Source organism: Suillus discolor, assembly GCF_016758755.1.
Source record: "Suillus discolor strain FC423 chromosome Unknown F5147scaffold_3, whole genome shotgun sequence".
Taxonomy (NCBI): Eukaryota; Fungi; Basidiomycota; class Agaricomycetes; order Boletales; family Suillaceae; genus Suillus; species Suillus discolor.
In genome coordinates this window covers 544,586-559,530 of record NW_024541250.1, presented here as the reverse complement: position 1 = coordinate 559,530, position 14,945 = coordinate 544,586, and the positions used below count along the sequence as shown (strand labels likewise).

At 47.4% G+C, this 14,945-nt stretch overlaps 7 protein-coding genes across 7 annotated transcripts; 3 read left to right on the top strand and 4 right to left on the bottom strand.

Annotated features, from left to right (window-relative positions):
• Positions 1–1,717: 1,717 nt before the first annotated feature.
• F5147DRAFT_189214 (uncharacterized protein) lies at positions 1,718–2,225 on the top strand. The gene is made up of 3 exons (XM_041428480.1): positions 1,718–1,935; positions 1,989–2,098; positions 2,153–2,225. The coding sequence occupies exons 1-3, from the start codon at positions 1,840–1,842 to the stop codon at positions 2,172–2,174; spliced, it is 228 nt and encodes a 75-aa protein (XP_041298947.1). The 5' UTR covers positions 1,718–1,839; the 3' UTR covers positions 2,175–2,225.
• Positions 2,226–2,276: 51 nt separating this feature from the next.
• On the bottom strand, positions 2,277–6,759 carry F5147DRAFT_565714 (uncharacterized protein; the record flags this gene model as incomplete). Its single annotated transcript, XM_041430765.1, has 14 exons — positions 2,277–2,536; positions 2,588–2,831; positions 2,882–3,088; positions 3,140–3,204; positions 3,253–3,331; positions 3,378–3,626; positions 3,675–4,072; positions 4,129–4,307; positions 4,363–4,405; positions 4,455–4,629; positions 4,685–5,927; positions 5,977–6,077; positions 6,130–6,251; positions 6,306–6,759. 14 exons carry the CDS (start codon positions 6,757–6,759, stop codon positions 2,277–2,279), a joined length of 3,819 nt encoding a protein of 1,272 aa, XP_041298946.1.
• A 356-nt stretch (positions 6,760–7,115) lies between these two features.
• F5147DRAFT_667016 (uncharacterized protein) lies at positions 7,116–9,068 on the top strand. The gene is made up of 8 exons (XM_041435207.1): positions 7,116–7,348; positions 7,397–7,629; positions 7,689–7,763; positions 7,811–7,982; positions 8,032–8,278; positions 8,330–8,411; positions 8,464–8,619; positions 8,672–9,068. The coding sequence occupies exons 1-8, from the start codon at positions 7,222–7,224 to the stop codon at positions 8,720–8,722; spliced, it is 1,143 nt and encodes a 380-aa protein (XP_041298945.1). The 5' UTR covers positions 7,116–7,221; the 3' UTR covers positions 8,723–9,068.
• On the bottom strand, positions 9,069–10,043 carry F5147DRAFT_667012 (uncharacterized protein). Its single transcript, XM_041435206.1, has 5 exons — positions 9,725–10,043; positions 9,597–9,670; positions 9,524–9,547; positions 9,353–9,471; positions 9,069–9,299 (listed from the first exon to the last, which is right to left on the bottom strand). The coding sequence occupies exons 1-5, from the start codon at positions 9,958–9,960 to the stop codon at positions 9,177–9,179; spliced, it is 576 nt and encodes a 191-aa protein (XP_041298944.1). The 5' UTR covers positions 9,961–10,043; the 3' UTR covers positions 9,069–9,176.
• On the top strand, positions 10,031–11,146 carry F5147DRAFT_602710 (uncharacterized protein; the record flags this gene model as incomplete). Its single annotated transcript, XM_041432265.1, has 5 exons — positions 10,031–10,297; positions 10,349–10,483; positions 10,542–10,617; positions 10,664–10,925; positions 10,982–11,146. Coding segments are annotated over exons 1-5 (843 nt in total), but the record flags the coding sequence as incomplete, so codon positions are not given.
• A 42-nt stretch (positions 11,147–11,188) lies between these two features.
• On the bottom strand, positions 11,189–13,481 carry F5147DRAFT_189072 (uncharacterized protein). Its single transcript, XM_041428478.1, has 9 exons — positions 13,085–13,481; positions 13,020–13,031; positions 12,531–12,962; positions 12,409–12,477; positions 12,218–12,360; positions 12,084–12,164; positions 11,943–12,032; positions 11,429–11,887; positions 11,189–11,381 (listed from the first exon to the last, which is right to left on the bottom strand). The coding sequence occupies exons 1-9, from the start codon at positions 13,244–13,246 to the stop codon at positions 11,267–11,269; spliced, it is 1,563 nt and encodes a 520-aa protein (XP_041298942.1). The 5' UTR covers positions 13,247–13,481; the 3' UTR covers positions 11,189–11,266.
• A 1-nt stretch (position 13,482) lies between these two features.
• F5147DRAFT_189082 (uncharacterized protein) lies at positions 13,483–14,932 on the bottom strand. The gene is made up of 7 exons (XM_041428479.1): positions 14,808–14,932; positions 14,629–14,746; positions 14,286–14,578; positions 14,048–14,233; positions 13,962–13,997; positions 13,854–13,910; positions 13,483–13,803 (listed from the first exon to the last, which is right to left on the bottom strand). The coding sequence occupies exons 1-7, from the start codon at positions 14,865–14,867 to the stop codon at positions 13,612–13,614; spliced, it is 942 nt and encodes a 313-aa protein (XP_041298941.1). The 5' UTR covers positions 14,868–14,932; the 3' UTR covers positions 13,483–13,611.
• Positions 14,933–14,945: the final 13 nt, after the last annotated feature.

The window sequence follows — 14,945 nt, the reverse complement described above, 5'->3', positions numbered from 1 at the left end:
TCGACTCCAGGTGACCAACCAACCAAACCAATGAATGCTGATAGTGGCAGGTGAGCAGTTCGGTGATCGGAGCAGTGCCTAAGAGAGCGTAGTAATATCGCCTCAGCCAGACCCCCAGAAGCTCTCTATGATGTTCAGCCGAAATTTTGCCTATCTGAGGCTCAAACTTTGCGTTTTCCTCATCTATGCACCATGAGGCTTGGATTCCAGTGCTCCAAATATGCTGAAGTATCTTGTTTTTAGCCTCGGAAAGACTCACTGGCAAGCACTTATAGGCGACTGTGGTGGTACACCCAAGTTATCTCCGAGCCGACGCAGATGGAATGAACTTACTTCTGTTGCAGTTCTGCAGAAGTTGCCGAAGTTAAAAATTCCTGGCGGGCGCATGTTGAGAACATAGTTTTAGCTGCTGGTTGAATCACTCGAATTTTACCCTCCAAACTCAATTGTCACACTACTGCCGTGACATTTCCGCGACACGTGACTACCCTTTGTCGCGCCGTCCATTTCTTCATCATAGGGGGCCATAGTATCTAGCCGCTCGCTGTCCCTGGCCACAAACGTTTGCATAGCTCCTTTACTTACAACCCAGCTAGGAGTCGGGGATAACTCTTTAATTCGTGACTGCACCCGAAATGATTCCAGTGTGGCCCAGCGAGCAGCTAAACCATTTGTCCAGACGGAATGTCCGAAGTAACATCGAGAGTCTGATTGTAAACGGTCTGGTTCATGCATCAATGCATCATGGTCCACCCACATCCATACAATGTACGCTACGTATGAGATGATCAGGTGCAGCGTATTTTCGATAGCCCCCATCCCACACAAATTTAAAGGCTAAGCTTAAACCCAAAACCCAACTCTGGCTCAAAAATTGTTCTGTTTGTTGGCATTGAAACCTTCACCTGCCAGAATAAGAATGTTGCAATATTGAAGCAAGTAGCAAGCCAACTCGGAGACACACAACAGACTTAGCTTACTCGAACTCTCCCAGACACTATACCCTTGATCCATGCTTTAGCAACAAAGTATGGCATCGACTTTTATGCTACTGTTGGTATATGGGTGGGATTAGCACTGAATCGAACATTCGAACGAAATTGTATTACTTCACAAATGGCTGGATGATCGCATCACAGCTGCAGAGCATGCATACATGTCTGCAACTCAATGAGTACTGATCATGAGATAGGAGTGAAATACACTAACACTCACAACGAAACATATTTGCCCCAACCAGCAGATTCTGTCATAGATGACTCCAGTGGACTTGTCAGATCCAAAAGACACTTGGAAGGGTGGTGCGAAGACTCACCCTCTGCTTCTCGAAGGCTCAATGCGATCCTGTTGCAGAAGGGTCAGTAAAAGTAATCAAGTCCAGGGGCAAATGCCCATATCGAGTTGCGCTCTCCCTATCTCCGAGACTTCCTGGATGAAACACCCCGAAACGTGAATCCGCATGTCAAGGTGTCGCCAACATCGTCCCTTACTGTGTCGTCATCACTAGAGGTAGAGCTTCCCAATGTAGACCAATCGTCAAAGATAAAATAGGACAGCGTTCGGTGTCCAGATACCACGAATTTCTGGGTATGTAGCGTCCTGTACTTAATGTCTATAGTGGTAAGAATGCGATAGATCGTGATGGGAAGTTGAAAGTTCGTGGTTTGAGGACTGGCCTGGTGTTCTATAAACGGCTGTAAATTATCACTGGTCAGGACGATATGCAATTTGTAAATGTGAGGAGAGTCGTGGGAAGAAATGCGGGTGGTTCCGGTAAACCTTCTAGGTTCTAACTCGGGCTCTTCGACTCAACAATATTACTGCCCTCACTGATCTCCAATGCTCGCCCGCGCACCACACTCCCTGCGTGCACAAGTTGCGCGTATTCGTGTTGCCCCTTCTGCACGCTTTGTGCATGGCCACGGTGAATATCATGTACGTGTCCTTCGTCTTCCACCCGTTCAGCACCCCATCTATTCCTTCCCTAGCATTTGCCATTCGAGTGGCCTGGAAAGAAACGACTATCGTTCGGTATCAAGGTTACCGCTTTCCTGGTAACAGGGTTCAGCATTCCTTTTGCGGCTGCCAAATTTCAATTGTACGTGATTATTCAACACCATCAATACAACCACACTCTGACACTTGCTAACAGAAACAAGTCTGCTGCAACATAGACTGTGTAGGGCATTCGACACACAACACAATTTTTGCGTCTTGTCAATGTCTATATCTGGAATCTGAACTCAAACCAAACTTTATGAATGTTTGAACAGTCATTAGTTAACCTCCATGGCATCATTATGATCTTCTTCAGTCGTGGCGTTCTGCCCCTCCTCAAGATCAGCCAGCATTTTTTCCAACCTATTCTTGTAGTCTTTCTTTCCAATCTGTGTTCGGTTGTTTCTGCAGCTGCAGTTGTGAGCCATAAAGCTGGGGTCCCCTTCCAGTGCATCGAGGGCGGCAGTTGACGCCATGCGCCCTGCAATATATCCCGTCGACTCCGTGGCGCTTGCTAGGATAATATCGTGAACAATAACTAGAGGAAGGCTCATCAGCTCGTTCCACATGGACACTACTTTAACCCCACCGTCACAACGAGTTCCGCCAGTTTCACCAAGTTTTTCTTTCTCAATGGAGAACTGTTGGCAACCCTGAGTCTGCATGATCTCGAACAAGATTTTGGTGGGGTGATGCGAAAGTGTCTTGATTGTGACATGCTGGTCGTAAAAAGGTTCAAGGATTGTCTTGAACATCAATTCTACGCCGTCAGATGTGAAGCCGTCTGAGATATAAAGTGCACCGATGATCGACTCTACAACATCAGAAAGGATCTATGGTCGTGTGTCAGTTCATTCTGCTCGGAGATAAGCCGTAAACATACCTTAGGTGGCTCCATATCGAGCCAGTACTGCCCTGGAGGCCTCCCATCCCTGACTGCCTTTTGATGTTCTTCCTGGCGTCTTGTCTCCAGCTGCTCAGCATATGACTGAATGCTGTTTCCAAGAGCGTACGACTCGTAAAGAAGATATGCATGCAACCCAGTCCGGACGCAGACTGCTGCCAAAGCTGAATTTGACACCATAGCGGACTAAAGAGGTGTCTGATGAAATCACAATCAAGGTGAGAAGTGTATATTCACCTTCAATAGTGTCATTGCTCCAGGGGACATGTGGTCATCCCTGTTAAAGACATGTCGTACTACCACTGCGAATGCAAATCAAACCATTGCAACACAGAGGAGGAACTACGTACAAAAATCTAGCACTGCATCTCCCAGGAATTCAAGTCGCTCATAGCACGTATTTTCATATCCATGAATTGAACCATGAGTCTATAAGAGGGTCAACTGATGGTGGTCGAAGAAAGATGACACATACGAGAGCTTGAGAGAGCAAGTGTGGGTACTTGAAACTAGCTCCGATGATCCCTTCCACTGCCGAAAGAGTGCCACCGCGGAGCCTTGGCGTGACATTTGAAGGGGGAGCAAGAGCTTTCCGACGGAAATCTTCCCATTGTTCGACATTAGCGACAGGTAATCGGAGGGCCTTGATCACTCTGAGCGCAACGTCGCGACCTCCAGAAAGATACGCTGCTCCTATAATAGCCTCTGCGACATCGGCGATCGTCTACAAAAATAAATGAGATAATTCCAACAGATAAAATACCCTTTCCACCTTGTCTCCGAGCCACTGTGTTATGTTATCGTCGGGGGCCTTGTGTTTCATCTTTGACTGGGAGGTCGAATGCATAGTAGAAGCATTGATATCATTGACGGGAGCCTGTGTCATGGTATCAATTGCCATCTCACCATTGCCACTGGACGACGTGAGATCGTTGGACCTCCCCAGATGCTGCAGAGATAGGTCTTGAACCGTGAAATTTGGAGGTTGCCACAATTTATAGCTGAACGTCTTTCCCTGTATGTATGATGGCAGACCAATGGAAAGAGCGCACTGCGTGAGCACCTTGTTGCTGATAATGTGCTGCCGTGCCTTGTGCAGCGCGCCCTCACTCAAAGCAGGGTTAAAAACGAACACGTAAACAGAACTGAAATATTTCAAAAATGAATCGCCTTGCATTATAGCATGAGCATTGTGCACAATAAGGATCAGATTTTGTAGACCTCACCAAGGAGCTCCAGCCTTTCGTAATCTGTTTCGAAGGTCGCAGAGGGAGCGAAGACGGCGGACAACAAATGATGTTCCAGGATCATATTTGCGAAGAACTGTGCATTAAGCTCCTTTACAATCAAGAAATCATCGATTCGTCGAGTGATGGATGGTAAAAGTAACGCAGTGCGGTATATACTGGTTTATGGACCTTGGTATGAGCATAGCGATGAACCATGCCAAGATCACTCACCTTGCTGGAATTGTGCACTTGCCACAGAGCTCCGGTATGAGATCTACCCAGTGTCAGCTACGCAGTTTACCAAAGTTAGGGGAGCAGCCTACATTTCGGACCTGTCTTGTTGGTCTCTATAAGGGGCTTGTGGACGGGATTCAGGCGGTTTAGTACAGTAGCAGCCTTGGATACTTCTATTAGAGGCTGACTGTTATCTTGGAGGCTCTGGAAGCCCTTGCGACGTGCTTTGCAGTACTCCAGAATGTTCGCATATTCCATCTCGCGCTGGAATGATATAGATCAAGGATCAGTAGATTGACCATCAATGATGGTCACTTACTGGGCTGTCTAGAGGTTTGCTCATTGGTGATAAATCCGGTCGTAAGCGGACAACATAGCATCGTCGAGTGAATTCGACTGATCTATCCTGGACGACTGCATCCTCAAATTCGCTTGGGTCTCGTAGGCTATCGGAACTGAAACGCGTGATATAGTTGCTGTTGGCTCGTGCCACAGCTTGCCAGTCAATGACATCGTGTAAGTCGATCAAGTTAGACCACGAGACATCCTTGGCTTGGGAAGGAAGTAGCGGTGCAATAAAGTATGCCATTTTTTCCAACGAACATACAAATGCTTTGTTGGCGATCGTGCGGCAAATTCTGAGCGTATACGAGTGAAGGTCCTTGAGACGCTCGCCATCAAAGATAACGGCGGGACCTCGTGCATTCTTGGCAGTGGCAAAAACGCCATAGAAAAACAATTTGAAGGGTTCTAGATGAGGTAATGGTTGACGTGTTAGAATAATGATAGGTGCATAAGGTTCGGATGGGCCTTCTGGATTGCCTACGGAAACGACGACGGGGAAGAGGCGTTCTTTAGAATTTTGTAATGAGTTGACCCAGAAGTCTGGCCTTTTTCGCATGTAGCAACTGTTTCCAGAAACCAGATCTGATTTCAATAGGGAAGGGTTCGCGTAAGCATTCTCGTCAGACCGACGTGGGGTATGAATCAGGCGGTAGTCCAGACCGCTTAGCTCAAATAATTGTAGACAAAATTGATAGGCTCCTGAGCGACGCGCATGAGTGGACGTTAAGCGTGGAGGACCCTGAATCGTCTGCAAAGGCAGTCCAGGCGGCAGTGTCACAGTGCACACGAATTGTTGAACCCCACCCATGCTGGGTATGGGTATGGGATGAACAACAAACAGAGGGTGAAGAGATGGAGTTGTAATGCTGCGCTGAAGACTTGTAGCGATGCGGAACACAGCAAGTAAGGCATCATCTTCAAATAATCGACCACCATTGACTGAGTCTCCTATTGAGATCTCTGGCCTGGAAACTGTCTCTTCGTCCGAGCGGTAAGGGTTGCCCGTTTCCTTCAATGGACAAGATGGTATTGAGGAATTTCCCCCCTGTAACACCACCTCGATCCACTTGTCATCAACAGCTGCACCGCTATACTCTTGAAGAATCCGGCGATGTAGGTCATTCCCTTTCTCCACCATATGTACAAGATGTCCATCAGGCACCATTGTACGTGCACAAGCAAATGCATAGGAAAGCTGGCTCTCGAACAAGTTGTATCTGGAACACATGTGAATGAAGCACAACTAGTAGCAAGAGTGACATGCACCGTATAAAGACATTGGCACGCGGAAGGTCGATATCTTCCAAGTTTTTGATTAGAATGAGGAGGTTAAACTTTCCATTCGCGAAGTTATCGAGCAATTCGAGCTGTCATGATACGGTTCAGCCAATCAAGTTCCAGGTAACGAGATTCACATACCTGCTCGTGACCATCAGTGACAAGGAGTTCACTGGTCAAAGCATAAGGTCGAACGAAAGCCAATTCATCAATCATGGTTTTCATGATATCCACCATAATAGTCGCGACTTCGGACTGTTGGACTGCAGTGTAGACCATTTATCAACGGCGATGAAGATAGATTGTCTCATACACACCCAAGACAATTCCACGGAACTTGTCCCCGTAAGCTCCACATGATTTGAGAACATGAATCAACTGCACGAACTTGGGCGTCACATTGAAGCCCCTGGAAGAAAGGTTTAAGTTCGGCATGGCGAACACCCAGTTTTTGACCAGATCGCGGATTTTGTTAACGATCTCAAAATTGGGGTCGTCATCGTCATTCCTGTTGGCAGCATATTCTCTGATGGCCCTGCGCCAGACGAGATCACTGGCACATAAGCCGACCTCGACCAGAGCATAGCGGGCAGCGCGAAACGTATTTGTAAACGAAGATTCCTCTGGATGAATCTCGTGGAGAGCCTCCATTAATCTTGATTCTGCATTTGGCAAAAGTGCATCATAGAGAATGACGGCCTCAAGAGGACGAATGTCGGACGCACAAAGTACGGGTTTCGAAGTTAGAGATTCGGAAGGATCCTGAAGCATGGCACGATTCAGGACAACACCATCGGTGGCTAGAGGTGCCAATGCGCTATTATTTAAACCAGGCCGGTCACCGCCAGCCTCACACGACTGGGTATCCTGATTCATGTCACACTTCAAGTTAGCATCTGGATGGCTACTAGTAGCACCAGATGTTTCTTTCCAGATTCTTAACATCGTGACTTCTTCTGCGGATGAGAAGCGTGATGGCCGCAGAGACCAAAGGAAACAAGGGATAACAACGTGACGGGGACAACAGCAGATTGAAGTCCTTTGGCAAGAACAATGTCAAGTTGAGCCTGAAGTAGTACTACAATTACGGCAGGCGTGACTCTGGCGTGACTTCGGCATTGTGACCACCTGGGTTCAATGTTGAACCACACATGAGCGCTCCACAGCGCTCAACCCATGAAAGCTACTGGTCTACTATCAGCGGACAGCTGCCCTGCATAGGCCGCAGGAGTAATGGTAAACAATGCATCGCTCATCCTTTCTATCGTAGATCGCTTCAGCCCCAGTCTTGCACAACGATCGGTGGCAAGGGCTCGAGTTTCCTCTGATCCATGCCTACCTGCGCGTTTGCCTACGACAGGTACGTCGTAGCATCATCTTCCTCACATCATACCCAACATATCTTAAGGCTTTCTACAGCGAGAGGCCGAACAGAACGCACCAAGGGCGGTATTGAGACAGTTACGACGCAGTCCCACACCACCTAGTCCAACTACCGAATACCATGATGCGACAGAGGACACCCCACCTCACGTCGAGAGGAGGGGCAGTGTCTCCTCAGAATCAGATCAAACGTCTTCGACACGGTCTTTGTTTTCGTTTTCCAGAAGCCAACCCTCAGGGGGTTGGAAAGAGCCGCAAGTATGTTGCTAACATTCGTCCCTACGAGTGCACGATATTCATATATTTCATTTCACTAGCCGTTTGAAGTCTTTCGTGCTATCGAGCGCAAGGATATCATGTTTCTGATGGAAGTTCGCGATCGTGCTTTCCCTGTAGTTCAAACACCTTGTTTCTCTTCCTCATACTGATGATCCCTCAGTTACTACTTCGCAAAACCGGAGATGCTACCCCTCTTCTTCACGCTATGCGTATTGGACAGTCTCATCGTGACGTTGCTATCTTATTGCTTGGAGCTTTCTCTCGTTGGATCAACCATCTGGAAGACAGCGAGATCAGTCTCCCACGGACAAGAGTGATCCTCAAGGCTTTGCGTTAGTCTAGGTTCAAGCAGTCCCTAATGAGCGGCTAACCCTGTGACAGGAACAAATCTCAAGCTCGGCATAGATTATGGTCTCTATAAATCTCAGAGCGATCTCGTGGCCTCTTTTATGCAAACACTGGTAATGAGCGAGGGCGAAAAATGGATTCGTGCCCAGGTATCATCGGCGTCTCTGGCCTTGAGATCTGGCAATGCTGGAAAACCTGTTTCCACTGCTGAGGCGGCGGTGCGCAAGTTTGCCACTAAAGAACTAAGCAAAGCAGACGCAATCGCTGCCCTGGAGGATTAGTAGGTCATTTTTGATTCTGTATTACCTCACACAATGAACAAACACACAAGTGTGGCAAATGCTACGACTGACCTTCTACTTCTTGGAGCTTGGGCGATCGCACTGGAATCTATCGAAGGGCAACCAATACCGGTAAGCAATGGGGTCGAATGCTACCAATAACTTACAGCTACCTTGTTTCTAGGTGTATTATTTTGCACGAGATGACAGAGTTTTCAAGGCCTTCATGGACAGAGTAAACACCCACCAAGCTACCATTCGTCGCGTACTCAGCCGGCGCCTGAAGTGGCAATTCCGCGTGCTGCAGAACGTGCTAGAAGGGAGAAATACAACTTATCGAGTGAGCAAGATGTGCTGCGTGCTATGCGACTCACTCAAAGCTTCTGTCACAGAGAAAAGTGGAAATTTTGACCGAAGAATTGGATGATGGAGATGGGGTGTAGTTTCCGCGGATGGACATGAACCTGATTACACTCTACGTTCAGGTATTGTTTCATTTAGTGTCTGTGTCTATCATATTATGTGCAATTTACTGCTGGTGAACATTTCACAGTTTCCTCAATGCTCTCTGCTCGTACAAGGTGCCCTCGGGATACAAGACCACATCCTGGCTGGGGCGTATCGTCGAGCAAATATGAAAACATGAACCTTGTGTTCTGTTCATCAGATGCCCATCCTTCCCAAACTATTGTGTGGGACCGCGGCGCATATTCCTAGGGTTATTTACACCTACTTCTCAGAATGTGTGTTGCTATTGTCCACGATGAACAACAGCTGAATTATAAATCATGTTGAGCTATGAAAATGAATCTAAGGGAACCCGTCCGATGCTAGTAAACTCCTGTATCTATTCGCGTGATTGCCATGGTTCGTGCGGTCTGTCGATGTGAAACATAATCACAGAGCGAGTTTCATTCCTGTGAACCATGCCCAAGCTCCTGTCACTACTAAAGAGAGAACGGCCCAATTCAAGTTCAACTGTACGACTGTATATAGCCATATTGTTGCGAATTGCGGACACTTGGGGGATGGTCTGTAAACAAGACATCTTGCCGAAACGGAACGTAACACACCTGTCGCATATTGACAAGCCATGATCCACGGTTTATAAGCCATATCATTCGGGGTCCAACACCAAGGGAAAGTATGAATAGAGCGAGTTGCATTCGAGAATTGGCCTTGTGTCGCGTAGCTAGAGGCGATCAGTCAGAAGGACCAAACTGACACAGGTGCATTATACTCACTGTAGAACACAAATATGGACAAAACTGCATGAATTTGAGCATCAAATATTCTCCATGCATATTTCGAACGTACTGGGTAAGTTTGTGAGGAGCCGTCCAGCAACATCACCAGCAGTTGGGTGCCGGGCATACTGCTGATGTATGAGGCTGTCGAAAACAACAGGAGGTGAGTTGGGAGGTGAGCACCAGGCATAAGCTCACATGTCCATCATGATGAGAAAGAAGGTCAACGGCATGATGAACACGACCGCATTGAAGATCTCGTCAGCAAGTGGGAGTGGTTCCACATTGTCTGTAGTCTCCTTAGGTTTTCGTGTCTCAGCTACCTTCCTAAGGACACCAGTTTGTTCTATCAAGCGCCACTGTTCGTCTTCAGATATCTCGACTAAAGGCTTCTGCACGGGCGTTGTCTGCGTTGTCTGGCGCTTCTTAGCCATTGGTCGTGAAAAGTTGAGTTACAACTTGTTTGCAACTTGTCCTTCAAGTCGTGGATATCTGGATGCTTGCCGCCGGAATTACCATTTAGGGTCTTCCATTTCAAAGGCCTCCCACAAGTCTTCTTGTCAGTGATGGAAGACGAGGGAGACAGATTGCTCGACCTCCTACAAGCACATGGCCAACAGTTCCTCAACTCTTTCGATCTCAATCAACATCCCCGGAAGAAGCAGAAACTAGAAGAGTCCCAAAAGGAACTCGAGAACGAGGATTTTGAGGAGTGGGGAGGTTTCAGCAATGCAGCTGTCTCCACTCACCCATCCGAAGAAAATGACGACGGTTTGTGGTTATCCAGGCTGCTATTCGTTTACTATATGGCTATATTATCAGATACTCCCGATGAATATGATGACGGCTTTACCGCCAGTTCCTCCACCAAGATACCAGATGTAGTGGTGTTCTCAGACTCGAGGCAGAAGCCTTCAGAACAGTTCTCGAAAGCTCAGAAAAAAGCTTTCATGGCAAGTCTCATGTATTGCCACCTTCGTGTACTGATACAGGAGTGAACAGTCTTCAAAAGTAGCTAAAGTTACATCTATAATGGAAGTCGATAGGGCCCCACATCGAGACGAGGATGACACACAAAATGATGAGGATATGTGAGTCTTTGACATCGTCAACCTGTTATCTTACATATTTTTCTAGCTCGAATGCCCAGAACGATGCTCTCCTCCATCGTTTAGTCCACACAAAATTGTTGTCTGGGTCTTTGAACCCTGCACTCGACTTGACTCATGCACAACGAGATAAAGCACTGTCCGGTCGTGTCTTAGAAATTGCAGGGAAAGCCAAGCTTGGCAAGGGAGAAGTTGACATTCGCGCTGCAGAACGAAATAAGGCTTCCAAGCGAGTGCGAGAAGGACTGCTAAGGAAGAAGGATGAGCGAGAGAAGCAACAGCTGGAGGAGGTTCGTTTCAGCACGTCTTGCCATCCAATCATATGTCAACAGTGGTTTTCTCCTAGGCCAAAAATTTGGGAAATTACCACCCCACTCTTAAAAAACTGTTTGATACATCATCTAGGTCCTCAGGCCGTCAAAGACGAGTTAGGGGTCTCGGAATGGGAGTGGGCAAGTTTAGTGGGGGGACGCTGAAGCTTAGTAAAGAGGAAATAAATTCGGTGACCGGTCGTGGGGTGCATGGCGCAGCCAGGCACGGGCACAATACAAGTCGTAGTCGTAGATGATGTCTCATAGCATTACGATAATTATCGATCATTGCGCAACGGACGTGCTCTTTCATGGAATTCTCAAATTTTGAGGGATTGCATTCCATCAGCGATATCCTCGACGGGGTGCATGTCTGAGGGATGAGGCCCGTCACGCAGCCGACTGGAATTGGAATGTCGGTCATCCGGAAGAGTCCTGCTGATCATCAGAGCTGGCTCTTGTGGTTTTGCTTGGTCACTCACTGTGGAAATGGCCTTTCGGACATATTCGAGGAAGTATGGCTGCGGTGGCTGTTTGTTCTGTGCATTGATGAGTGCGATCCTCGCGGTTGGTCCTCGGGCTGCCAATCATCCCTTCCATGGTAACCCGTATCTCGTGGCTGTCTATCTCGGTGATCCCGTGTTCTGTATTCCTTATCTCTGTATTCCCTGTCTCTGTATTCCCTGTCCCGGTAGGGGTCTCTGTATTCCCTCTCTCGGTAAGGGTCTCTGTCGTCTCTATCCCTGTAACCTCTACCCCTGTGCTCGTGATAGTAGTCATCGTAGTGCCTGTACGATGGACTGGAGTGATATCTATGGGATGAGTAGTCATCGTGGTGCCTGTGCGAGGGATCGGAGTGGTATTTATGGGACGAGTAGTCACCGTGATACCTATAAGAGGGATCGGAGTGGTAGTTGTGGGACGAGTAACCCCTGCTACTACTGTAAACCATCATCAAGGTCAGCATCATGAATCTCCTATGCATCATAGACAAACCTTGGGCGTTTTGAACTACGTTGATTGGGATCTATCATAACCACTCGTGGATCTCTGGGAGGGCCACTTTCGTGATCGCGGCCATCATAACTATAATCAACACTTGAGTGAATCTACAGAACCAGCATGACACTGTCGCACCTGTAAAGCTCACGCCCATGATTATCCTGCACAATAAAGGGTGCAGAACGTGGTGCTGGGCGCCCGCTAAAATCACCAACTCTTCGATCAACTTCAATGCAAGCCAAGGAACAGAACACTAAACCAAATCTTACCTTCCGACTTCATTCCCGTATTCATCTTGGAATATAACACTCACCCCGCCAGGGATGACGTAATAGATAGGGCCATGCCTGCCTGAGTGAGGGGCCCGGCCGTGCCCAACTTGGTGGATTTCATTGTATCGTATCGGACGAGTCTACAAGCAATCATTATAGTTGTCGAAAAATGTATATCAGTAGCAAACCTCATGGCCATCCGCATATATATTAGTAGGACTCTTCCCCGGGTAACCAACCGGTGTGTGTATAGAAGCCTGAAAGGTGGCTGTCAGAAAACAGACAGATAAACGAATGAAAAGTAACACACCGCCCTCGTATGAGAGTGACTAGACATTGGCGTCCTGGGCGCCTCGACAGTATGATCGCTCCCTGAGTCAATAGATCTGTCGATGTGGGTGATAGCAGGATCGTCAGGCATGTGACGACCTGAAACATTGCCGTAGCTAAAAGAATCTGCACGAGTGACTCCATCTCGCATTTGGGAATGTAAAGATGCAGGTTGATCTGGCATCCTTGGGGGACTATGTATAGAATGTCCCTGCTCGGAAAATGTTTCCGAAAATCGACTGTCACCATCGTCTCGCTCAACAGACGGAACAGGGCTCAAAGGGTTTTCTGGTCTTGTGGGACGGGCGTTGAGAGTTCCCCCTAGGATAGTCTGAGGGTTGTCCACCCGAACGTAGCCATCGTAGTATTCATCTCCGTCAGTAGGTGCACGTGATGGAACAGGAGTGAATACCTGTCCCCATTAAAGTTGAGCTTCATGTAGCTATATACAATGGAATGCAGAGCTTACTGGCTCCACTCTCTACGATCGTGACATCAGCCTAAATCTTGTAACAGACAGATTCATATGCTTACTTTTCTTGGCAGCGTCTCATGCCTTCTCAGTTGTGGATGAGAAATGGGTTGGTGATAGTCTGGTTTTGAAAATTCCTCGCCGTAGTCATTGTAGACTGCGCGATCGGGACGATGATTGTTGGGATTGCGGCCTCCGAATGCCTTGAACATGTTGAATGGCATCGTGACAGATATGTTTGAGAGCTGATGTTAGAACGGACAAAGGCTTGGGAATTTATGGCAGCATGCTGGCACATGAGGCCGCCATGAGTAAACAAGCTTCTTCGGTGCTTCTACAGCATGTCAAATTCGTGTACTGTGTTTAGAAGTAATGGTAGTAATCTCCAACGATAACACGAGGGACGGTGAGAAACCCGCAATAATCCGGTAGTCAATTCGGAAGCAGAATTCAGAACTATCGAACTAACATATCGTCTGGAGGAAAATAAAGATTATCATTTCCACTAAATAGTATTGTGGTGGGAACGACAAAAGTCACAGTAATAGGTGAAACAGATCTACCATCAGACAGGGGCGACCAGATAAATTTAATCCTGTTCTCCTAGCTGCCTTACTTGGGACAAAGCCTGTGCAACCTTGTTGATGGCATCTGCAGCTGATGCAATAGATGCCACGTCCATTTGATTTGCGGTTTCGCAGATCTGCGCAAGTCTTTGTGACATAGCATCCAAAGACAGCTTGAGCGCCTGAGCAGGGGAATACGCATTGGCACTTGCATGCTGCACAACATCGTGAGAAAATCATAAATAATTGTGAGCACCGTACTGACCAGACGTTCGCTATTATTAGCCAAGTCTCGTGTAGGTTTCGGAATATTGATCGTCAACTAATGACAGATCAGCTTACTCGACGATTGATTATTTAAAAAGACAGCTACCTTTGACGACTCTGACGCAGGAAGTAATGGCGAAGACTAGGATCTATGTCAACTATGACCTGGGCAGGTAGAAAAACTTTTGGTACCTGTGAAGGTATATTGCGCATCACTGCTTTTCCTTTGTCACGAGAGCCCAATGTCATCGGAGCACTTGACATAGAGTTTCCAGTTCCCGAGTTGGATCCTGTTCCAATTGCAGGTGGAGCTGGGACAAGGCGCTGCCACCCTTCAGAGACATCAGTAACGTAGACCGTCCCACAAACAACGCATTCCTGGACCCTGATGAACGATTTCTATGTGAAAGAACTGTGAAGAATAGCTCACCTTGCGAGGATCTCTCTCCTCTCCGCCTTTTGGAGGTCTTACAAGAGGTACGCCATAACACCTTATGTTCGGACATTCTTCACCAAGCATCGCCCATCCCTTCAAAAGACGCTTTCCAATCTCTGCAGATGCTTGGTCTGATTGTTGCCGCCTGCGGATTATCTCTTCGGTGTCAATGGGAGGGGCAAACGTTGGGGAGCTCAAAGCGCTAGATAGCTCTGTAGGAGGAGTTGATGGTCGCGAATTATATTCATGAGTTGACGATGAATTTGTTGATGAAGAATTAGATGTAGCTGTGGATAAGGTAGGCTGTATCATTGGGCCAGAGTACGACGTTCCTTACATTGTTGAGGACCATTGCAATTCACGCAAAGGTGAGTTACCGGTGATCCATTGTTAGGTGACCTCATGAGAGGAACGCCGTAACATGCCGGGGACGGGCATGTTGTGTCTGTTAACACCTATGAAGAATTATATGAAAGTGAGATGGGTGGCTGATACAAGAAACAGAAACCACCTGACCCAGCCTTTTATCATGTATTCTCCAAGTTTGCTGGATACGTCGACGATACTTGTGCTCATCTTTAAATTACTACTGCAGGGCCGTAGTAGTTGCAATATGGATTTCGAGGAAGCTGAGATATTTGTTTATAATAAATT